Here is a 26084-nt window from a genome sequence, read left to right as displayed (position 1 = left end):
GACCCAAGTACAGAATGTTTCCCTTTGATTACCGAGGAAGCTGAATAATACAAGCTTTTGAAAATCAGGGCAGGCAGTAATTAAAGTAATGGTTCCTAAAAGAGGGGAGCTACCTCCCAGGGAGAGGCAGTGCTTTGCACGGAGGTGCTACAGCCTGGTTTCTGTGTTGTATCCAGCTTTCGTTTGATTTAAGAAAGAAAGTGTTAGTGGAATAGTGGAATGGAATTGAGGAATACCTTCAACATGTGAAATAAGGATAAGCAATACAGAAACATCTCTTGTTTTTGAAATAACTTGACAAAACATTTCTGAGATCTCAGATAGGATATGAATTCTGATATGTTAGAATTTACAATTGGAAGATCTTTTCCCTCTTGTCAAAAGATGCAAGAAAGGAAAAGTTACAACTTGGTGTTTCCTTATAGCAATGATTAACATGTGGTATGACAGATAGTTAACGGAAAGCAGGGACCTCCAGGTGTGCTGCTGTCACAGGGCAGCAGCATAACTCATTTCTGGGGAGGAGGTGTGGGATCAGCGCATGCCCTAGTCTCCTAAGGGGACTGGATGAAGTCACTGGCACCAGCAGGAGATGCGCACAGGAGATGCGCACAGGAGATGTGTCAGGCCAACAGAAAAAACAGCACTGCAATTGTCGAGCGTCTGAGTATTGGGGAGAGCAACCTGTGGGGAACGCAGAGAGGAGGCCCTTGCCCAGCTCTGTGCGAACTGTGAATGCTTGTGGAGCTGCAACTGGTTGGGGGTTGACCCGCTGGAAAGCAGCTCTGCGGAGAAGGACCTGGGAGTGCTGGTGGACACCAAGTTAACCATGAGGCAGCAATGTGCCCTTGTGGCCAAGAAGGCCAATGGTATCCTGGGGTGCATGAGGAAGAGTGTTGCCAGCAGGTCGAGGGAGGTGATTCTCCCCCTCTCCTCAGCCCTGGTGAGGCCCCATCTGGAGTACTGCGTCCAGTTCTGGGCTCCCCAGTACAAGAGGGATGTGGCACTACTGGAGCAAGTCCAGCAAAGGGCCACAAAGATGATGAGGGGACTGGAGCATCTCTCTTATGAGGAAAGGCTGAGAGAGCCGGGCCTGTTTAGCTTGGAGAAGAGAAGGCTGAGAGGAGATCTTATCAACGTGTACAAGTGTCTGAAGGGAGGGTGTCGAGAGGATGGGACCAGACTCTTTTCAGTGGTGCCGAGCGACAGGACGCGAGGCAACGGGCACAAACTGAAACACAGACACTTCCATCTGAACATGAGGAAAAACTTTTTCACTGTGAGGGTGACAGAGCACTGGCACAGGTTGCCCAGAGAGGTKGTGGAGTCTCCTTCTCTGGAGATATTCAAAACGCGCCTGGATGCAATCCTGTGCAATGTGCTCTAGGTGACCCTGCTTGAGCAGGGGGGTTGGACTAGATGATCTCCAGAGGTCCCTTCCAACCTCAGCGATTCTGTGATTCTGTGATTCATTCTCTCTGAATGCAAATTGGCTTACAGAAGTGCGAAACCAGGTGATGAGTATGGTTTCTGAAAGCGTGATGATTTTTGGAAGAAATGCTTTAAATGCACTTACTATAAGCATTTCTCCAACATCTCTGAGTATTAATACTTTACAGGTTACCATGACCAAATTTATTTTATTTGCTTTATTAGCTTCTGATTGTACTGTAGATTGCAAGATCCACATAGGTTTATCTTCAGTAATGGATTTGATCCAAACTCTGAAAGTAGATGCAGTTTAAATTTGTACTCATTCAAAGATCTGACTATGCCAGTGTTGCCAGATTGCAGGGATATCACATTGATTTAATTCTCACTTTTGGGTAAGCACTAAAGGGCTGTGTGTAGTTGAATAGCAAATGTTACATGGCAAACAAGCTTGAAAATGAGATTTGTCTGACTTGTTATATGGGAGAACTAATGTTTTAAATAAATCCAGGCCAAATGAACCCACCTAACAAGATAATGTTGTTGCCTGCCTCTTCAGACTAAAAGCACTCACTCTGCTGAGTTACTGAAACTGGAATCAGCGTGGCTTTTGAAATGAGCACAGCCAAATGGCAACTGTGTAAAACTGAACAGGGGTTCAGAAACTTGGAATAAATCCTGAAAACAAGAATCTGTGGAAAGATGGCAGCCAGAGCACCCAAAAAAGTAATGAAGAAATGAATGTACCCTTAGGGTGTCACCTCTTCTGTACGTGTTGATCTACCTATGTAATAAATCAGAGCATTGTGTGAATTTGTTCTCAACTTTTGCTCTTCTTCCCTGCCCGCTAATCCTTTCCCCTGGGTTTCATGCTGGCATTCTGTGGCCCTGCAGCAATTGTTAGCACCTATTGTTTAAAAAACATTAACCTGGAAGAGCAATTTTCCCTCCTCCTCTTCCTGCAAAATGTGGGATTTAAGCCTTCTCCCAAAATATTATACTTTCTCAAATCCCAGTATAGAAAGAATTTGGTAGCTCAGCCATTACAGCTTCTCTCTGGAAGACATTGCGCTAGAACCTGGCGGTTCCCAAGCTCACAGGCTTTACAGATGAAGGAATTTTTATGAATATAAATATATTTTTCTTAGTTTTAGAAAGTGCTGAATATACATGAGTTTACATTTTCCTCTATCCAAATGAAGTAATTCTGAGCTCATGGAATGAGATTTTTCAAAGGCATTTAGGTGGCTAAAGTTACAGATAGGCAGCCAATCTACTAAGGCATTTTTGAAAATCTCATTAGCTGTACTTTGGAAAGAGTGCCCAGCCATTTGGCCTACATACAGCCCAACTGTATACTCTGGCACCTAAACCCTTTTCAAAATCTGGCCTAGAGTATTTATGTCTCTTGGTGTTATATGTTCTTGTTATCTGCATTTGGGACCTTTTTTTAGTGCCTATAATATATTTCAGCATATTTTGGAAATATTCTTAAATATAGTTGGTTTTGTCCATGGCACTCGTAATACATGGTCAGGTGAATTATACAAATGTCTGCCATAATTGCAACCCAACTAAGAGGAATTGAGGACCACCTTCTCTGAAGTAGTCAGTAGCCTCGTGGTTAGGGCACTCTGCTAAAGTGTGAGAGAAAAGCTGAGTGTAACTCAAACCTGAGTCTCGCAAATCACATCTGAAACTCCAGAAATGATAGAACCAGAGAGCCATTTCCTCCCCCTTTCTATGTCTTCTTGTGTCAACCAACTCTAGGTATGTGCACAACAACAATAATAATAGGCACATATGTCTCATAGATAATGCAGTTAAATATAGGAAACTTGCATTCATGACCCATTCAAGACGACTGCAAAGTAGGCTCTGTAATGCAAAATATAGATGTTGAGTGAACAAAACAATATTTTGTACAACTTGCCATGAGACATTCCCTCTGAAACCTTCAGGGTAAAAGGTGATTAGTTCTAGCTAAACTTTATCAGTTATAAAATACTTCTTTTCTAAGAAGAGATACTTTTTTTTTGATCCAAGAGTTTGCAAGTATTTCGTTTATGAAATGCAAATTACAGACATAGGACTTTCTCCCCGGTCGTTTCTTACACTAATATTTTCCCAGAGTTTCCCAGTAGATTTGAAAGTGGATCCAGTCTTTCTGGAAAAGGAAATCAATCATGCAGCTTCAACCAGGACTCTAGTTTAAGCTTCTCATATTAAGAGCTGATCTGAAAACTCTGGCCTTGTTGCTGACTCAGAATAAAGGCTTGTGCATGCAAAATACAGCTCTTTCCTGGCCAGTAGCCCATGAGTACAAAACTTATTTCCAGAAGAAACTAGAATGACCACAAACTTCTGAGAGAAGTGCCAGATATACTTTTTTTGGCCTCAAATTCTGTTGATAATCTCTTGAAAAGCATGTGGTAGACATGTGGAAAAAAAAGGGAGAATCAAATCAGGACCATCATAATTATTCCACAATAAATGTACGATCATGACAACAATCAAAATATTTCAAAGGTTCATATTGTGTTTCTATTGTTTAAACAGATTAAAAAGAACTTACCATTTACTCTTGAAAAAAAAAAGTATTAGCATAGCTCCTTGGTATATTCTTGTGGCTTACTGGCATGTTTTTGGTTTTTGTTTTACAGCAAGCTAGAAAGCCTTATGATGTCCGAGATGTTATTGAACAGTATTCTCAGGGTCATCTCAACCTGATGGTGCGAATCAAGGAGTTACAGAGGAGGTACGACAATAAAGTTCAGTGTCCACATCTGTCAGCATCAGCAGATGGAASTTCGTAAAAAGACAACGATTAAGGCTGGGGATCAAAAACTGACAGGGTTACAAGTGGTGTAGTGGTGGCGCTGTGCAAAGTTGCTGAATTTAAATATGGTATTGAAGTAAAGGTTTCTGTTCAGGGAGGAAGGAAAAGGAAGAGGTCTTAAACTTCTGATGATCAGGACCTACTGTTTTCATTACACTTATTTGTATTGCCTTATTGCCTGCTAGTTTGACTATAGACCATCATCTCTTTATGGTAGGTGCTGTACACAAACAGTGAAGTACCATTGCCTGCTCTGGTAGCATCACGCTCCATGCGTAAACTGAGAGAGAGCAGGTGGGTGAGACAAGTCAGCAGGGGTAGAACAAGGAAGGGAGGAAGCAATGCTGTTCATGTGGAAAAGCAGCGGTCACTGTAAACCTTCTACAGTCGTTAACCTAAAGACCAATACAAAGCTAATGCTTTTTTGTTATTATTTTTTAATTTCCTGCCATTCTTAGTCCAAAGTCACTGTTTCACTTAGACTGCTAAGCAGAACTACTTGAACTTCACTTGTTTGTGAAGTGACCTCCCGCTACCAGCTAGAGAAAGTGAAGATACTATTTCAGGCTGATAAAAGCTAACAATGATTCTTTTTTTTCTTTCTCTTTTTGTTTATTTACAGGTTGGATCAATCTATAGGGAAGCCATCTCTTTTTATCTCTGTCTCAGGTAAATTAATATAAGCCCTACTGCTATAACTCTACTGCAAATACAAAATAGTAAGGTGATGGAGAGCAGAATGAATACCTGCTAAACAGACTCCCCCTCCTTTTCCTTGCACAGTCATGCAATAAAGTGGAGTTTTCCATGGCAGCCTCCATAGTGATGGAACTAATATTCTTTACCTCTATGTCTGTTTTAATCATCATTCTAGATTCAGTAAGACTGGAAGCATGGATCTCAAAACTGAATATAAGGGATGTGTCTAAAGTTAATCTGATTAAGATATAATTAGTGAAAAATACTTGTAAAAAACTTTTTATTTTGTTGCCAAATTTTAAACATTGCCAACCTGTTGTGGTCTGAAGTTTAGGCATCTATACTAATATTTAGCCACCAACACCTTTAAAATAGGGCTATTTTTATTTACATATTTTAAGTACCTACTTTCAGTTTTCAAAATATTGGCTCTAATCTCTCTGAGACTCAATATTTTTTCAGTAAAATGGCATGTTATGGTTGCAGAGTTCCTATGAAATCAGTAATATTCACACAGAGCAGTGATACCTTTGAAAAGAAACTGTAAAAGGGGCACAAAGAACTAATTTCGATTTGAAACAAGACTGACTATTCAAAACTCTGTTAATGTCATTTCAGACTTCAGTTTCTATATAATTTATAAGAAAAAAAGATAAAACATTATACAAGCACATTGTTCAGGTTGGCTGTAGAGCCTTTTGCACAGCGCCAGATTGTTTTTAAACTGCAATTAAAATGTTAACTAAACTGGGAACAGTTTTGTCCTCCCAGGTTAAAGCATAAAATTAAGGCTGAAAGTGCCTTAAACCTAAAGGCTATTAAAAGCCATGGCTTTGGCTAACGCTATAAAAAGAAACAAAAAGCTGCTTTTAAGAAATAAAACTACCAGCCTGGCAAAGGTGTTCAGTTACACTGCGTTGGTGGGCTTGTTAAACACACCCTGTTGTGGCTTACTGCTATTTTGTTATAACACCATATATTAATTTGCAAATGTTTCTTGTTCCACAGAAAAAAGCAAAGACCGAGGGAATAACACGGTTGGTGCCAGGTTGAACAGAGTGGAAGACAAGGTAGGCTTCAGTTAGGCTGGCCGTGAGTGAGGACCTGGTATGTTCCTGAACAGTGCTCGTTTCATAGGATGTGGGGAAAAATACAGCTTAAAACAGAGTTGGACGCCTGGTTCTTCCAAGTGATGGAGTGTAATTTTTGTTGTGGATTGCATTTTTTGGTTCTTTGTTGTCATTTTAACAGAATATGAAAAAACAAGACTTTAATTGATTTCGGTCTCTCTTGGTACTCACTTGGGTTTTGATTTCTAATTGTATATATTACACGTCTCAGTGCTCTACTTCCTTCCTCCACAATAGATAAAAGACTCTATTCCTTTAATACTTCAGTGTATCACAGTCCCAGGATTTCCCTTTGATCATTGTTCAGTCGTTTCCGTAACTCCACCTACAATTCCTTAGAGGGAACAGGAGCAAATCTTGCTCTGTCCTGGTTTTCAGTCTTTATGACAAATGAAGTTTTTCTTTTCAAGTGACATGAAGCCAGAAAAAAGCAAACTTGTTCTATAATTGCAAATTAACAGTTAAGTGTGTTGTAACCCTTTATTTCAATGCTAGCTGTGCTTGAAAAATTAGATGACAGGCAGAGGCTATGTCATTATCAAAAAATATAGGTTTGCGTATGTTGGTGTTAAGGAGAGAGGGAGAGTCAAGAGAAAAGGGTTGGATCATTTATGATCATCTCTCACAGTGATTTGATGGTGGTGGTTGGGGAGGGGTAAAGAATTTCTTTACTCTTACAGTTGTTTTCACTCATGTGTCCAATCTGTTAATTTGGTAGTGAACTGTCACAGTTTTTGAAGTATTGAGGAAAGTAGCTTTCATAGTGTTTTTTCCACAAGTGGAAGCCTTGTATGTGGTAGCCTTGCACAAGGATTTGTTCTCAAGAAATACCCAACCCTGTTCTGCAAACCGAAATGCACGGGCAAGGCATCCAAATGGATGCAGACTGCACCCCCTAACTTCTCAATTCGTCCGTGACATACCTGTTCCTTACACATTTCTCCTTAATACGAATACGTAAGATAAACTTGAAAGATAGTGCTCAGAACTATGCTTCTATCTATTGGCAGTAAATGGCGCTTTAAAGGGAGCAGGTACCTTTCAGGCTGTGTAGGGTGACACTTATGAGGAGTCGAGCAGAAAACAGAAAAGTCTAGTGCATTTTGCCCGAAGAGGCATCGCTGCGCAGCGCTCACTGAGATCTGTGGCTGGTAAATATTCTTGCAAATGGGAGCTCTTTCTAGCAAGTTTGGCTTATGTTTTTTTTTAATTTTATCTCCTTAATGTCAACTAAAAGTGTGGAACATGACAAAATATCTGGTGAGTGCTGACAAAGAACAATGACTTTTCTTTTTGGACAAATAAGTCTCAAATGACAGCTAAAATAGATTCTCAGGGCTGTTTGTAAAATCTCCAATGAACCTGAAAAAGCTTTGGTGGTGTTCTGGCTCAGAGATAATCTACTTTGGGGTTATTAATTACTCCTGTTACATCCTTACAAATAAGTACACCATGAATTTATAGTGACTGTTGTTTTATGTCTTGTAATGGGACTGTAAAACACTCCTTGTTCCATTTTAGTATAGCTGGGTTAAATTTTAGCCTTGTTTAAAGTAACAGGCCCTTCTTTCTTTGTAGTTGCATGAGGTCATCTGTGGTTTCAGAGTTGTGTGTTATCTGACCTATACAGCTAGTCCTATCTGCAGGAATTTTATCTGAAAGTAGCTGAAAGGCTAAAAATAGAGAATTTCAGTTGGACTAGGCAAACAGTGGTATTCATGACAACACACTGACAATGGTGAAATCACATTTTTGCTGCAGATGATGGCCAAAGTTAGGTTTCTGTATTCTTGATCTCTGAGATTGGCCTCCTTTTTTCTCTCAAGTATATGCTACATGGAGTGCTTTCAGTGCACAATGCAATCCTTGCTGAGCTGAATACTGTATTAAGGATATGGGCATCAGTTTAAATGCTTAGCTATGCTCCTTTAGTTTTGAATTAATCCTGGACTTCTGAAACAGAGATTTTAAGTGGTGCAGGCTGGTGCTAACTGGTGTCTAACCACCTCTTGTGCATTTGAAAAGTCTCCATTAAGTCATTTTAAAATGAGTTATAGCCTTCCAAAATTATTTGAATACTCATACTGCAGCGAGGAGGAAATTATGTGTTCCTTCCTATGCGGCATGAATACGCTAAATTTTTCTAGTAGGTCTTTGTCAGTGGTCATGAGCATGTGTGTTGCAGCGGGAGGTTGGTTGGGGTACAGCTGTCAGAACGTCTGGGTTAAACCTTTCTAGATCTCCGGATGGCTCCACAGCCGCAAGCTGCTCTCCAGGCGGCAGCGGGACTGCGGGACCGGACGCCACCCCAGCGGAGCTAGTTCGAGCCTCGCTCTTTTTTTCTGGGCTTCACTAAGAGTAAGAGGTGGTAGATGAGCCATTTCTCATTGCTGAGCACAAATGCAAATTGTTTCTGCCAGAAGGTTTTCCTGGGTTGTTTTGCTGTTTAGTCTTGAAACACTTTGGGTCAGCAGAAAGTCAGAGGAGAAAACCTGAACCTTCATTTTTGAAACTTTTCAGTGCTTCTGCTTATGGGTATGTGCGCTGTTAGCACAGGACCCCTTGCTTGCCCATCACAGAGGCAGAATCCCACTTCGCTTTAAGCCCGTGGCAGGATTCCTGTGGGCTTCTGGGGAGCTGGATTTTGACTCCCGAAGCTTTTACAAATGAAGCTACTTCTGTCTTGAGGTGTATATGATCATATTTCTGAGACACCACGTCACTCTTGCAAAGCTTTTATACTTGTAATAGAGGCATGTGTGTTGCTGGCAGTACACGGGAGGGAAATTTATTAAACAAAATGCTAAAGTCAAATACCATTGTAGTGACAGGAATTATGGCGCTTTATGGCACAATTCTGAATTTCCCAGCACTGAAATCAGCAGAAAATATTTTTTTCTTCTTTTAAACTTAGGAACATTTTTATTTGCAGGAGGGCATCTTGCAGCTGAAAAGCACTTCCATTTGTACAATAAAAATCCCTTCTTTGCCCCCCTGAAGCAGGAATGAAGTTGTACCACTAGTAAAATATTCTTTAATTTGTTTTTTGGGGGGAAAACCAGAATCCTGTTAATGTACCTATATATGGCACTAATCATTCATCTTGTGCATGGAGTGAAACATTGATCTTGTAATATATATAGTTTGTGATAATGTAATTAAAGATTGTTTTCTAATATACAAATGCCAGGGGGATGAATTAAGGTTGCAGGAGCAAAAAACCCTTCCTGCACAATTCTTTCATTTTAGCAAGCAATTGAAAAGATGGTTTTGTAAGCGTAACTAGAAACTGCACAACCTGACATGCCTTACTAAAAAGAATCACAATCCAATAGGTAATCACAATAGATTTTGACTTTGCCATTGTTCTCTGTTGCTTATAAAGCTGAGAGTACCAAATGTTATGTCCCTTTGGAGGGGTATTGCCATGGCTGAGTGCAGGCAGCTGCATACTCATCCTGCCTGCGCCCCGATCTGTCTGGCCGCTCGCCAGCTCTGGTCCAGAAGGCATGTAACTGCGTTAGTGCAGTGCCCAGACTGGGCTCATAAACCCTGCAAAGTAGCAATTGCCCGAGTTAGTGCACGTAGATAAGCCGAGCTGGTCCCTCGGAGAATGCGGTTGAGCGGGATTACAGCAACAAATCAATTTATTTGCGGTGACCAGCCTTTTTTCTTTTTATCCTGAAACATCTGTGAATGACTGTTCAAGTTACCCTCAAGAAACCTGGCCACTGCTGGCTTGCTACCAAAATGAAAATCAAAAACAGTTTCCCAAATATGCACAGCTGTGTGTGTGCACCCCCCTGTTAATCCATACGCAGAGCGCGCTGCATGCCAGTGGTTTAATACAGGGTGTGCTCGGGAGCTTGATCCAGGAACAAGTCCGCTTTGCACTTGAGGACTTCTGTTTGGTACATCTCCTCTTTTCTTTTCAATACTCTAATTTAGTCTAAAAGGTTATCATTATAGTCAAGATAAAAATTAATCTGTTCTTATTCAACCATTTGCCAATCATTAATTTAGGCATAACAGGCCCAGCTTGTACTTTTCTGGTCATCACATGAGCTTGTTGCTTGGCTTCCCTTCGATAATTCAGTCTTAAAAATGGGCATTGTAGCAAGTCATCTGGAATATACAGGGAGGGCAAAACTGGGCAGTTCCTGGGCTCTGAAACTCTGTGCGTACGTATCAGGCTCCCACGCTTGTCAGCAACAGTCCTGCCTGCGTCACCCCRCAGCAGAGTATCCAGATTTACAGAAAAATTAAAACAAAAAAACATTTTTTGCAGTAGAAATCATGCTGTATTCTCCATTAAGTCATTTTAAAATAGGACATACCCTTCCACAACTATTTGGACACTTTAAAAAATTTGCCTTTTAAGAACAGTTATGGCAATCCAAAGCAATTTTCTGGGTGCCCCCTCTGTGTACTCAGACCTATGCTGTACCTGACAGTAATTAAGTGAAGTATAAATATTAGTATTAGCAAGGTCACCACTAACATCTTATAATAATCTTTTTCAATTATATGGAACATTAGGAGTAATATTATCTACTGCTAAATTTGAATATGTAGAGATTTAACTGGAAATTTCTCTGTTTATACAGAAGTTGCATAGTAGTGAGACATATGACACCCTTTAATGTAAGCCTAACAATTCTCCAAAACAATATTCATTCCAAGTATTCGCACATTTTGCACACTCACATTTGACAATATGATCCCTTGTATTCTGACTAGTACCAAAGAACAAAATGCAGAAATTCAAGCATGCTGTGCAGCACTGAACAGGGAATTGTTTAACTTTTTTATATTTAGTTTATAAGCAGTTTGGACCACTTTCTAAATCAATTTTAAAAAATCATGTAAAAACTTCTACCCTAAAATAGATTCTACTGTGCTTCTTGAGTTACCTACTGGCAATCAGGGTAGCTCTTGAAAAGCAAAGTCTGAAGGGAACCCTCTTGTTTGGGCAAGTATGCAGTTGTTCTTTCAACTTCTGGTTATGGTAATTGGTTTTGTCTTCCACCTACAATGTCTTTGATAAATGTATAGATCCCACACTCAGTAAAACTGTAAGTATATGATATATGTGTGATATATTTTTCACTGATTGCCACGTATGAAACTTTAAAGGAGAGAAAAGCTCAAAGGCTTTATCTGTGGTGGGTGGCTTTCAAAAAAGATGGAGACATGTTTTGCAACATTTACATAAGTGGTATCACGTTTTCTTCTGGCTAAATCATTTTCTGCAGTAGTTGCACCAAAATATTGACACTATCCATACTGGTATTAGAAACCAGTTTGCCTAGAACCCTGTTAAATATAGGCTGGCTGAACTGAGTGGTCAGTGGTATGTCTAGGTCCAGTTAGTGACTTTCACTGTTCTTGCTCTTGCTTGCTATTGCTATTTGGTTTCCATCAACTAATAGTTCCCCATTGCAAAAGGTTTTATATCTAATTTTACTGCTGCTGATTTGCTCAAAAATATATGAACTTTTCACATTGTGTATTTTAGAGGAATTTCGTTTGAAATCTATGTAATCTGCAAGTATTTGGTTGTATAGGTTACAAACAAGTATTCAGGATGTGCATTTCCATACAAATAAAAATGAGGGCCTTATTCCCTCTTTAAATGAATAATAAAATTGAAGGGTTAACTGCTTATTACTATTCCAGTACTAAGGGTATGACCCACAATCTTTGTTGAATCTGAGCTCCAATTATTATGGTTTGCATACATAAACTTTAGAGAGGTTAAAATTTAATGTAGTTGTTTCCCTCACTTGTTGTCCTACCCTATTTTGTGATGCCATTATATCCTAATCAGTAGCAGCAAGATTTTGTCCTAGCAGCCTTTACTTCTTAAAGACAGGTGAAATGCCAGCTTGCAAACACTTTGGGCTGATGCACATACGTGGGTATTTTTGTAGCTTAAGGATGTTCCATTCTTCATTAGTGTGACTAGGTAGAAGTTTAAATGCTGAAATGCAATTAACTGTTAACATCCCTCCCCCAACCCCTCGTCCTCTGTCTGCTCATGCGTTTGTCTGAAGAACATAACTTTTTCCTCACCTTGAGAACAGAACAACAAACTCATGTGACTTTTTCAAACTTTTTTTAACCTTTTTTTTTTTTTTTAATTGGCACGAATTGTATTTTGGTATCTTGCTTAGGAGGTTTGTCCTAAGGAGGATTAGGAGGTTTATCCATTTGGTCAGTTTGCTCTATTCAGTTTCTGCTATCCTTGCATATAATTCCTCTGTTATTAAATCTGATATTTTATTGTACCACAAGTTAAATTGTAATCATGCCATTTCTAATAAAGAATTCCCAGTACAACCAATGCAGAGAGATTTAGGACCTGCTCCAGAGCCCATTAAAGTTGATGAGTCTTTCCTTTGACTTCGTAGGCTTTGAAGCCAGCCTTTTAATCAAAACATAATGTAGTCACGATGGTCCAACATTCCAGCCTTACTTGATCAGAGCAGGCAGAAGCACTAAGCTTTATCACAGCTGTATGCTTTTGAGAGGATTTTTTCTTTTGGCTAATGTGATACAACTTTGCTTTGTAACATGGATGCATTACTTGTCTCACAGCCTTTCTGTCATTATAAGTGGAGGTACGAGCCTGTACGTATGTGTGTCTCGTTACTGGATGCTCTGTCTCTGGCTATAATATCAGTATATGAAAAGGCTGCAGTGTGTAGTAAGTAGCCAGAGAGAGGAAGGAGTTTTAGAAGAAATGAATGCTACTCATATTGCTGGTCTTTGAGTCATTCTTCCTCCTAATTTAGATCAGCCAAGCAGCTCTTGACATATCTGTATGCAAACTGAATAAGATTATTGATACTGTAGCTTAATTCCTCTATTTTGCTGTGTATTTCATACTGACTTGCTTATATTCCTGTGTGGTTGGGATCCCTGTCCTCTGAGTCTGTGGAACAACACATAGTGCAAGCCTAATGGAAATGTCCTGGGAAGGGCTCTATGCAGCAGTGCTTTTCAGGTTGGGATATTAGTTGATAACTGGGTTCTAATTCTTCCTGTTCTCACATATACTTTGCAAATGGTCATAATTTTTAAAATGTTGTTCCTTTGGAAAAATTCACAACCCTAAGAGAAAGTAATTTTTCATTTTAATTAGAAAAGTGTTATTCCAACTACTTCTTTCTGGGTTTACAAATACTAGTTTTCATGTTGACCACTTTTTAACCTAAAAAGAATTTTTACTGTGTGGTTGAGCTTCCAATTTTCTTTTAAATATCTGCCTTATTTAACATATGATCACTCCTTAGTGCCTTTTTCTTTTTCTTTCTTTTTTTTCTTCTTCTATTCTTTATGGCATTCTGTAGTCTGTGGAAACAGTTTCTGCGCTTCCTGGTGTAACATAAGAATTAATGCATGCTGAAAAGACAAACTTCCAAAGAGGGCTTGACTGATGATAGCATTCTTTCACATTGGTATGCAGTGGAGAGAGAAATTTTGGCTTTATTTTTAATTGAATAATGATGCTGAAAATTTGATGTTACAAGACTGACACCATCTTCTGACTTTCTGGTCAGCGATGGAAACCATGGTTAGAACCTTCAGTGATTCATAAATTGGAAAAGACGGCTTTGGGAATTTTAAAAGATACACAAAATCAATAAAAATCAAAAAAACCCACCATGAAGTAATTACTAACCTTGCACATAGTACTTGTAACAATGCACAAGTGATAGCCTGAGGGATGGGGAGGATTATTAAGGAGGGCATATGGAAGATTAAGTATCCCTGTTAATTTAATCCTTAGTCTTTTTCCAGATGCTGTAGTACAAGCATACGGAAGCAATTTGATGCTGGACTCTGTGATGGAGGATGCCCATTTTCTATAAATTGGACTAAAACTAGGCACATCCTTCATCAATCTAGATTATTAAGCAGTCTTAAAATTTTAATAGCATTTCTCACTACCAAGATGATAATATTACAGTGGGCAAACACAGAAAAACTGCAGAATTCCATTTCCAGTGTTTTGTGTCACTCATCTCCCCAGCTACAGTGAAACAAAGTCATCAGATACAAAAGTTAAAAATGAAAACAAAAAATAACTAATGTTAGGATTCATTGCCGCAAGAAGCTGTGGTAGCCAGAGTATAAACAAATTGAGAGAGATTAGGCAAAGTCATGGAGAAAGGCTCACCTAAGGACTATTAAACAAGATGTCTAGATAAAACTCCAGTTTAGCAAGTACTTTAAACAGTTGTCAGTGATAAGTTCGTAAACAAGGAAAAATGTGATTTTATGTATACGCACTTTCTTAAACTCTTTTTCTTAAAAGTCTGCTACAATCCTTGTACCAGAGACAAGACAAGTGGAGGAGAGTGTCTTTGGTCTGATTTGGTTTGGTTCTTTTTGTATGAGGTTGTTAAGCACAGTTGCTTGCTACTGCAGTAGGCTGCATTTGGTCACTCGTTCAACCCAGGCGGCCGAAGGTTTCTGTATAGTATCATGGGCCTGATTTGTTTAGGAAGTCCGGACACACAGACCATTAGGCCTGTCCAGAGGACACTAATGTAACTTTTTGCAGCACTGTGTCTTGAAGACGCTAAGATCTTTGGGATAGGCCTCACTTGCAGGTCTCTCCATTTGTCAGCACACATTTTACCTGTTTGAAGATCATTAGATCTTACAGCACAAACAAGAAAAATCAACTTTTGCATTCATGTTTATTCTTATACATTGTTAAAATTGTTCAATGTACTCTGTGTTAAGTACTGTACAAGCTGTAGGAGATTATGCAGACACAGTGGCTTTGACATAGCTACATCTGGCCTACAGAGCAGTGTTACAAGCTATCATGATATTTTGTGGTCTGTTTCCGAAGTATCCACTCTTGGATCACAGGAAATGGAATTATATCAAAAAACACATCTAGCATCTGAACATAAATAGATAGTCTCAGGCAGTGAGGTTACTGCAGCTTAATGGGTGATAGTTCCTCACCTTTCTTGCAGGAATTGAGCATGTACACTCTTGCAGCCCTGGAAGATAAAGTAAAGCAAGACAGAGTATTAAACTTTAACTACTCTGGAGAAGAGCAATTGAAGGTAGTTCAAGTTAGCACACAGTTGCCATAGTTGATCTCACAAGCAATGACTAATTAAGATCTGGTTACTCAGCCGCATGCATCATCAGTCAGTCATCTGTGATTACCTCTTTCAGTATTTTATTAAAAACAAAAAGGCAAAAATGAAATCTTAGTAGAGAAGAGACTTCCTGTTTAAGTAAGTTGCTCGTGATTTTACTTAAAATTTCCAACACTTCTGACTGCAGGTGATAGTCAGGAAGTGTGATGCTGAAAGCAGAAGGTAAACTTTTACAAACACCTACAAAGGGTTGTATTTTTTTTTTAATCTCATTGATTTCTTCACTGTTTGGGACCTGAATAATGACTCTTGAATTCTTAATGTTGGCAATAGTTGCATGCATGTTATCTACATAACTATCTACTTGCTTACTAAGAGCAGAAATCCTGGAGGAATTTTAGGTAACATGCCATATATTCTATAAAATCTAGGCATTTAGAAAAAAAAAATTGAAGAATGAAATAAGGCTTTATCAGTTGATTAAGTAATCYGTTAGACAGTCTTCAGATCAGTTGCTGTTCTTGAGATCAAGCTGTTTTGTTTGTATGCAAGCAGGTATGCAAGTGGACGTGAGGTCTGCAAATTGAGATGACTCGATCTTTGATTAAACCACATAAAGCCTGTTTTGTCTGGCATTTCAAAGGTAAATCCATGATGAAAGCAAGATTTGAAACTCGGCCTATATCGTTCTTGTGCGCAGACTGTTTACATTTGGTGTGGAATGGAAATGCACAGTGAATATGCAGTGAGAGAATGTAGAACAGTTGTATGGAGTAACTACCCTGTAGAGCAGATCACAGAGAAGGGATTTAAGTGAGCAACACATGCACAAAGTGCTACACAGAAGACTTCTATTTGTCTTTCTTTCAGATTTCAGGGGGAAAAAATGGCTGTAAGACCATCATCTCTGCTTTTTCTTTCACGTGTGTGTGTGGCAGAAGCAACCAAAAAGCTTTCTAAGATAAATGGCTAATTTCTGTTTTGATACAGTAGGGTGAACCTCCACTGAAGTTAGGTGCATCAAAGTTGAAGTTGTTCCTTGTCAAARATCTGCTGTTAGAGTGATCTCACTGGAATTAAAATATTTTATTTTCATTTGAAGTTAAGTATCAGGAAGGAAAAGTGCACTGGAGTTGAAAGGAATCTTTTCAGCTGTTGGAAAAGTTTTAGACTAAATGAAAGTATACTCCCTCTCTTACTAAGACACAAAGACCATGCCTTCCATCACCCTTCCTCCTCCCCCTCCAAAAAAATTTCAAAACACAAATGCTCCCGTGCTGCTGAAGTTGTAGGAAGAGAAACAGGAGAGGCAGCCTTCACTTTGTGACTCCTATTTTGGGCTATGGGAGTCAGAGGGAAGATAGGATGAAAAATGGGTAGTCAGGTAGACGACAGAATATGAACTGCTGGTCAAAGTATTTCCCCCCTAGAAGTGGGGGAACCAAGAGGGCAAATATGGTTTTCTCAAATCTTTCTCTGTTCCTGCATCTTACCAGTGGGGTTTTGACAAAACATTCATCTTTGAATGAGGAAATCAAGATTTGCATTCCTTCTATAAAAAAAAAAATTAGGTCGAGTATGATCACAATGACTTTTTACACTTCTTTAAAGTGTCCCACAGTAGATTCAGGAGTTTGAACGGTGCCTTGAACCCATGTCACAGGTTCTCTTTCTGTCCCCAATTAACTGATCTGTCTCTAAATGCTCTACCTGGCTAGTTTTAGTGATCAGCTGCCAGCAGCCCAACCTGATGCAACGTGACTGCTCTTGTGTGCCACAGGCATCATAGTCTGAGGAGCTGCCTCCCTTCAGGGTGGACCTTTGATGAGGTAGCTTCATTATGTTCACTGTAGCATGAGAGTTGTTGTTCTTACAGACTAAAATACACAAAATAGAGAAAGGGTGGGAAAAAGAAAATACGCTTACCCTCTTTTATAGCTAAGGTACAAGAAGTGACTTGCCCAAGGTATCACGGTGGCATCTGTCAGAAATTCAGCTTAAACTGTACCTGGAACCTTAACCACAAATCAGCACTCCTTTTTGTTACCGTGTTTAAAAGCCTCTCTAGTTTGGCCTAGTTATACTGGCCAGTGTGATGTTCAACATAATCATATTCCATTAATATTAAAAAACATCCAGTACTTGAGAACAGCATATAAAAACACATAGGCCAAATCAACCCAGCCAATATAAATGCACTGGGACTATTTCAGACAGTTGATTTTAAATCATCTAGAAATCAATCTCCTAACATCATTCCGTAGCCCAGAAGCCCAGGGGTGGAGAGGAGTGAACATGCTTTCATAACACAGAAATGGTCCTTCATATAAATAATTATACATGTAATATTTAAAAGAAAATAAATGATATTAAATGCTATATTTACATATTTAAGAAGAGAGAAATATTCAAATGAGTTTAAATATTCCTATAACTTTCTATTTTAAAAGTCTTGGATCCAACACTGCTAGCCATTGACCCTTCTATGACATCTGTTGGTCTTGGGTTTGGTTCAGTTCCTTTCTCTCTGTCTTTTAAACAGATGACTCCACTTAAATCACCACTTGGTTTCCATTAGACAGATAGAAGGTGATTCACTTAGTAACATGTACATCTTTACCTAATTAAGTCCTAATAGGCTTAATATATCAAGAAAGCTGGTGTGATTAACAGCACTAAAGGCTTTGTCAGATACTACACCTAATAAATACTGTCCTTTGTCCAGCCCTGCACAAAGAGTGAATAAATACATTGTGTTTCCAAACTGAAAATGTGCACAGCCATATAAATACTCTAAAATGTTATCCTACCAAAAAAAATTTTTTTGAAAATAGAAGTTAAATTTACAAATGTGTGTGTGTTTGTACATGTGGGTATGCCCTTAATACTCTGATCCTGCCAATCCGAGTATAGATTGGCTCTTTGCCCTGCCTGGGTAGGTCCAGAGACTGTCCTTGGAAACTTTTTCAGTGTTTCATGCTGGAGCCACCATTCGTGTGCAGTTTTCTTCCTGTTAACTTGAGCTTTGTGCAGATTCTTTCAAGGTGCTTTGTCTCTGGTTGTCATAGCTTCCCAGTCTTCTCTGTCATGGGGTCGCTGAATCTGTGAGTATTAGTTGTGCCACTCAGGTTAATGTTGCCAGCAAAGACCCCTGACTTGGCTTGGCTGACCAAGGTCATGTATGAGAATCTTGCCAAATGAGAAAGTATTTTAAAAAAAAGAGAGAGAGAGAGAGAGAGAGTAAAATATATTCAAGACGTCAGTTTCAATGGAAATGGGGTCCTTGCTTCATCACAGCTGAAGTTTTCTGGAAGCTTTCCAGTTGTTTCACCAATGATATCCATGATTCCATGCTGTAGTCATCAGGGAATTGAAAGAAGCCTTTCTTCTCTTACCCCAAAGCTTATAGAGAGGTTCAACCAGAGGAGTTTTACAGGAGAACACCTTAGAAAGGAAATGCTTAAGAATAATTTTTGCTACTTCTCAAGAAGAGAGACTCTGCACTGCCCAATTGACTGAGCCATAACCACTGATCCATCTACCTCTGTATTTGCTTCCTGTTGCATTAGGGAGTTTTGGCCAAGCTTTGAGATCAACCAGGTTGTCCCACAGAGACACTGCCAAAACTCTTAGCAGGATTTTGGTAGCAGAAGTGACCGGAGCATACTGTGTTAGGTGGCACTGCATCCAAGCATGGCTTATTAGCTTGGGCATGGTACTTTGCAAAGGGGTGCTTTGCAAACAAATCTGGTTTTAGCCTGGGCAGCACTGGTTCAATTTTCTTTGCAGCGTGCTTCTGATTGTAGCCAACTTGATATGATATCAGAATGAATGGGTCATTCATAGCCTGCTCCAAGATAGTGGTTGACAAAGCTGGCTTTAATACAAGCCCTCTGAATCTCTGTGAAAAGGAATCTGTGCATCTCACGGCAGCTAGAAAAAAAGACAATGGAAGTAATTTCATTTGCATAGAGAAAGGGGAGGAAGAGGCTCAGTTAATGGTGCTACACTTGAGAACCAGAAGGGCCGTGATTCCTACAAAGAAGGTCACCCTTATTTTGTTTTCTGTGCACTTGGTGTAAGATTTCAATGAAAAATCATTTATGGCTGAGATATGGACCATTACATCAGACTTGAAACAGAATGAGAACTTCTTTCTGTTGGGTTTGGGATGGGTTTTTTTGGTAACAAGCAGCTGTGGTAAATCCAGAGAGCTCAACGTGGTATATATTATGTTGTGCTAAGCCCAAAACAAATAACTTCTTTTTTTCTCCTCTCCCTTTGATATTTATTATCAGTGAACAGCACAGGCCATCTGTCATTGAGTCCTGAGATGGCTGCTACAATAAAAACCTGACTGTGCACAATGCACATGCATAGCTGTTGTTTACAAATGCTTCCTTGATTTTGATGACTAAAGGACTGGCTTCTTTCCTTTCCCCTGCCGGTGGAAGGGCTGTGAGAGAAAATGAGGAAAGCAGCAGACTTTACAACTGTGATTTTATTGTATGGCCTATCTGTAGGTATAATTAAATTAGTGCACAAGACTGACTGTTCAATCAATGTTCAAACAATCACTGACTGTTACATTTATATTATATTCAAGAGATGCATCTTCAAGGAATGAGATTTATACTGGGAAATGAAGCCCTTTAAGATTTGAAATTGCCTGTGCAAATTTAATTTGATCTCTCAGGGTCACCCCACATGAACAGACACTTGACCTTAGTTTTTCCACACTTAAGTTCCCCATCCATACACTCCCACACACTTCCTGAGAGAAGCTTGTGCAAATTAATAACTGTGAAGCAAATGGATGTTAAACTGATGAGTGGTGCTGCAGAAAAGCTTATGGAGAAGTAAATTGTTTTATCTTCAGAATATAAAAGAAGGAAGAGGCATGGAGGTGCACTGAGGAAGGTAAGGTCTTTCGGATCTATGTCTCCTCTGCAGTGCTGAAACAGTGTAATGAAGTGGAATTAATCCAGCCCCCATAATCTGACCATAGTTTGAGTTCATTTTTTTCCTCTAACTAGCTTCTATTTCTCCCCAGCACTGGTCTGTATTATAACCTTGAATGAGCCTCCTTACTTCTCTCAGGTTCTAGTGGTGCTGGAATTTGGATGTTGTGACTGACAAACAGTAAAACAATACGTAGCCCAGAAGACTGGGGTATTATAGATGCCTAGGCTCTTAAACATAAAATAAAAACAATGTAAATAGAGCAATAACAAATCAAAACATAGATATGTTCTATGTTAGATAAATAACTAGTAGGCACCTAGTAGCACTCGAAAGAACAGGAAGGAACTTCAGAAATTGTTAGAAAAAATGTTGATTCATCCATTTTTGTAGTATGATTACAGTGAGAAAAAAAGAAAAAAGGAAATCAGATTACCAAGATGAATTGTTAGAGGTAAATTGGATGAAATGTAAGTCCAGAAAAATGTAATTGCTGCACATAATAGTACTATTTCCAAAAATCTTGTGTGGTATTTTGATCACTGTGTCTTTTGGAGGAAATTATTGCTAGGGAAGGAACAGACCTTTGAAAAAGCTGGATAACTTTAAATTCAGATTGTTTTTGATAGAAAACTCTTAGAAGTCTATCTTTAGTTCACAATAAAAATGAGTATTTTGAGTAATTTAGATGATCTCCTAAATGTACAAGGATTTCTTCAGAGTAAATTGAGATCTACAGAGTAGGATTCAGGATCTAAGAAAGCTAAGACAAATTGAAGGTGCTGTGGAGATAAGGGCAGAGAGCAGCCTGTTAGTCCAAGTGGTCTTTTCCTGTCCAGAAGTGTCTTGGCCATATGTCCTTATGTGGAGTCAACTTCTTTGCAGCCGAACTGTGTGAGATGTTTCTGTCTGTGTTATAAAGAGATGCTAAATCCTTAGAAAAGACGAAGTGAGTGAGTAATGGAGATAAACACAGAAGTTCAGTGCTACTAAATACCTAGCTTTGCTGATAAACTACTACTGCCAGTTCTCAAGACGCTGCCTTTGCCGCTGACAAGGAGTTTTCTTCTCTGTTCACTTGGCCATTTGGCTTGAGAACTTTGAGTATTACCCTGGACATGTAGTAAGAAAGATGTCAAGGATGAGGTTTAATTAGGCTGCAATTGTAATAGTAAGCTCAGCTGGCAGTTATCTGGCAGTAACTCATGGAGTGTGGGGTCATCTTTTCCTGCTATGTCTCCAGGGAAGGAGAATTTCCCTCGCTGCTGGAATAGCCCTCCCCTGTATGAGCCCGAAGGAGCTAGGGCCAGAGATTGTCTCTCTGCAGGACTAGATAACAAATTCTGAACACATTCTCCAAATGTCTTCAAAAGATTTCTTTAGTCCCCTTTCAGGTCCAGGGAACCAGACTTTGTAGAACAGTACCTGTACTGAAAACTCTGTCACCTGTGAACTTGTAACAGCTTCAACCTTTCTTCTGACCTGGAGGGAATTGTTTAACAAAAAAACCCACCTGTGCTGCCAAGAAATAAAAATTCCTCCCCAGTTTCAAAAAAATTGCCTGGTAAAGTGTCAGAACACATCCAAAAGCTGTTTGGGTGCTGTCCTGATTCTCTGGGTTCCAGAAGGTAGAATCCAATGATACAAGTGGGGGCGAGGGCTCTGTCTGACAAGGCAATGTGTGCTTGTGTACATAGAGTCTATTGTTTACCTCTAGCAAGCCTTGAGCTCGGGGAATGATAAACCTTTCTTATCAATGCTTCAAACCTAAAAGGAAAAGAAGCTCTGTAGGATGCTGAACCCCYTTTTCTTCTCCTTGACTGTAGAAAATCTCCCTTTTTGTTGAAGGTAAGGAGTTTCCACTACATAGTAAATAATGATGAGGATTATTTTAAAATACTTGGTTTATTTCCACCGTCCTTTTAGGCTTTCTTTCATTTCATCATGATTTTGTTTTGTACCAAAATAAAGCTGTGGGATACACGCATTGAACAGAATCCAAAGTTGTGCTTTCATCCCGGTCCATAAGTTGATTGGTTGGCTTGCTGCTACAGACGTTTGCAGGCACCTTGTACTATACTACAGTAGTGTTATGACTTTGGAGGCCCAGCTATTTTAAATCATAATAGTGACACAGTATGCATGCTTTCTTTCAGAAAGCCTGGGCAAACCATGCTGTGTTGATTTTCTTTGGCACACTATGCACCTATAATTTCGTCTCATATTTTGTAATGTAGGTATCTGGGCATAGAATCAAAAAGCTCCACTCAGTATGTAAGCAAATTTTTTTTAATAAGAAAGAAGAAAAACACAACAAAAACACATTATTTGCTTTTAGATTGATAATATTCCTTTAATAGTTATATATGTTTAAGAACAAAGGAAATTACTGGAAAAAAAAGAAAAACATAAAACCTGAGGCATTTAAAACATTGCAGTTGTGGGTTTGGGGAGCGGGTGTGGGCAAGACCCAGGTGTTTGGTCAGTGAAAAGAATTTTTATAGCATTGATTTTGATCCTGCACTAGTATGTTTACAGCAACTGGATTGCAGTTACTCAGGACAGCTAGGAGTGATAATTATTCATTAAAAAACTTAAAAGCCATGTTTGTGGTGTCATAGTGGTCAGTTTATTCTATTCTTATTCTTATTCTTGACTATTCTGTTCTTATTCTTGTTCTTGACTATTCTTATTCTTACTCTGTGACTTATTCTAGAAGAATCGCCTAATAGAAATAGACACTGAATATATTGTGTCCATCATTTATGCTGCTAAACAAAATAAAATTAAGATAGGATTATCTAGTTCTGTTGCTCCCGTTTTCATCTCCTGTTATCCTGGTTTCCAGACGTAGTGAATCTGCCTAATGCCAGCAGACACTGTGGGTGCTCAGCATCACTTTAAAAAACAGTCTCTGCCTCTGGTCTGAAAAGGAGTATACTCCCGCGTTTCCTGCACGCAGTTGGAGAGACAGTTGCTTTTCACACTGAGGATGCTGACCATCAGAAGAGCCATGTTCTAAAGCACCTTGCCTAATCTCTATAGAAATAGAAAGAGTAGAGTTCAACGAGATTCTTAAATGAGCTAAAATTTGAGATAATGGCATAATCAATTTTATAATAATAGTGCTTACAGGATGAGCACTGATAGTTATATCAAACTCCATTCAAATATGAAAGAGACACAACTTCTACCAGAGAGTAACTATGGACCTTTCTGTTCCCATTTTCTATTCCTTGTACAAAATCAGTAAACGCTACCTATGCTCTAAGGGATGAGGCTGGGGAAGAATATCTCCTGCTAATATGCTTTGCTTTTCTTGTATAAACATAGAAAAATTCCCAAGACTGAATTTAAAAGAAAAAAAAAGGGGGGGAGTGATTAATGATTTTTTATTTGCATATTTTTGCCAGTGATCCACCGCAGTAGTATTGGAGCATTAGAAATGAAAGCTTTCTGTGCATGCATTAGTTGGTCTGCCTTAGCTATTTCCAGTGCATTGCTTACCAAGTATTCTAAAACACAGTATTGAATGAGGTTGCAAATTGCTGGGATCAAAACTTTCCCTATTTTCTCCAGTGTTGGTTTGTTTTTTGTTTTTTTTTCTCCACCCTGAGGAGAGGGCATTTCTCCACAACATGGAACAGTACGTTGCAGCCTTTTTTCTCCTCTTCCTTTTCTCCCTCAATTTGTTCATTCCTTGTGACTGCTGAGGGTGATGCTTTGCCTAACTGTTCAGATCTGGCTGCTTCTGTCAAAGGCTTTCTGATGTTGCCATTGTTTGCCAAGGAGCAGGAAAAGAGGAAGAGGATAGCTTGGTTTGGGTTCATGCTAGTCTTTATATCTAAAGCCCTTCCAGAAGTTTGTTCTATTTTCTTATGAGGCAGAGGGACAAGAGGATTTAATTTCAGAAAATTGGTCTTTGTAGCTAGGTGTAGGGAGGCAGGTTGGTTAAAGTTTACAACCTCTTTTTGTTTAGCCTCTGGAAGAGTGCCATGGGGTCTCAGGTTTCTTGTATAAAGAGAGATCTGTATTCAGGCAGAAGGTAACCAAGCAAGGTATGCGACGTCTGCAGGGAAGGGTGGGGGGGAATGGCTCTTTCAACAATGAAATCAAATTTGGGTCATCTCAGCGGTTTCGTGAGACAATCTTGAGTAGACAAAATTCCCATAAACTTTTTTGGGGAGGGCCAAAGTACCCACCCTTGAACAACCCCCCCCCCCCAAATTTCATAAAATGCTAAACAGGAAGAAGTTTCCCACAAACCTGATGATCCTTGTGTATCTTCTTGGCTTAGAGGGAATCAGAAGAGCTGAGGGCTAGCCCCGTCTTCGTTTCCTTCCCAATGAGTCCTGTGTGCTTTGATCATTCATATGCAGGCACATGGGGAATGGTATTCCAAGCAAAATACCTTGCTGCACTGTTGTTGTGGGAGCAAGTGCACCAAGGCACCTTGATTCTGAGGATCTTAAACAGCCGTTGCTGCAAGTGCAGGATTCACCTTGTTCCCGTCCTCCTGAAACTGAAGGTGTCACTGTGCAATTACTGCATCACATCGACAGGTTACTCCAGGGTACCAAAGCTTTGCCTCAGGCACAAACAGAAGACAGGAAGGAAAGAAACCTGCTTTTATAAACATAGCACACAAGTAGCAACTCATAGTTGCATTGGGAGAGATATAGTACTGAAGCTAGGTATTTTTATAAGCTCATTTTCCCGATTTTATAGAATCAGTGAGGAAATGCTTGCTTCTCCTGTTTTGTTTGTTCATTTATCTGTGACAGCATCGTAGCCCTGCAGTAAGTTTTCAGTTGCATGCTATTTTATTCTTTCCTTGCAGTAACTTACAGAACAAATTCCRTCACAAAGAAAATAAAATGTTAGGAATATGTTTTTGGCCATCTTTCCACGTTGTTTGGAGAAGTTTGCAAATTGTCTGTGTATGTGTAAGGTCATCCTTTAATATCAGCAAGTTRTAAATGATTGCTGTTCTGTTATGTTAAGTCTGTGATTTGAGCATGAAACCAAGATTCTGGAGCTTTTGGGAGCTGTTCCAGATCTCCCAGCAGCCCTGTCGTGTATGACTAACTTACTAATCTTTTCTCCCCTTCCCCCTCCCCCAGCAGAGTTATCTAAACTTTGCCATTTACAATACTGCTTTAACATACTAAGAAACTTGATGTTTCAGTGGTCCTGAGCATCCTGTATCTCTTTTGCTCTCAATTGCTACTCAGAAAACATCACCAAAATAATGGTGGAAAGCCCCAGTAATTTCAGAGTGTTTGGGGGACCTTGGTTTTAGTAAAAAAAAAAAAAAAAGTGAGACTAAGACCCGAGTTAATTTTGTGGAATTTTAGACAAGAGGATCAGAAGCTTAGTTAGCTCTAGCATCTGTTTCCAGGCAGCTGAGAAAGACTTCATTCTGGAGACCAGTCCTGCAAAGCAGGTGGGCTGCACCGAGCCTGCTGCAGTCTGCAGTGCTGAGATGCCAGGTGGCTTTGCAAGGTCCTGGCAATCTTCTGCTTTTGGTCATGTTACAAGTTGGTCCATTCTGAGCTGTATTTTTGCAGGAATATTCAGAGATGCTAGATCTTGCAGTGCAACTTTTCCAGAACTAAGCTTTTCCRGTGCCCTTTTTCTCTCAGTTCCTGATTTTTTAAAAGTAAATTTGGTGCAAAGATGTTTGAGTGTTTGTCTTTAAACATGATGGATAACTGCTAGCCATCAATGAGAGATGGTTGCATTTAGCCCGGTGCTGACCGGTGTCTGTTTTATTTTGATTTTTATGGAATTCTGGTCTGGTTTTGTTCTCTTCTTAAACTAAGCAAGAATATGAAATAGGTATAAAGTCTGGTTCACTAAATGTGCAAGGTGAAGTCAAGTGGTATTAAA

At 39.4% G+C, this 26084-nt stretch overlaps 1 protein-coding gene across 1 annotated transcript in view; it reads left to right on the top strand.

Moving 5' to 3' along the window:
- Positions 1–26084, top strand: part of KCNQ1 (potassium voltage-gated channel subfamily Q member 1) — a 375825-nt gene that overhangs the window by 260689 nt on the left and 89052 nt on the right. Inside the window, exons 15-17 of the mRNA XM_026078855.1 lie at positions 4095–4189; positions 4893–4939; positions 5978–6039. Coding sequence (XP_025934640.1) covers positions 4095–4189; positions 4893–4939; positions 5978–6039 — 204 coding nt within the window. The remainder of the gene's footprint in view (positions 1–4094; positions 4190–4892; positions 4940–5977; positions 6040–26084) is intronic.

The sequence above is a fragment of the Apteryx rowi genome, unplaced genomic scaffold, assembly GCF_003343035.1.
Source record: "Apteryx rowi isolate R43461 unplaced genomic scaffold, aptRow1 scaffold_49, whole genome shotgun sequence".
NCBI lineage: Eukaryota > Metazoa > Chordata > Aves > Apterygiformes > Apterygidae > Apteryx > Apteryx rowi.
This window is presented reverse-complemented; position numbering and strand designations above follow the sequence as displayed.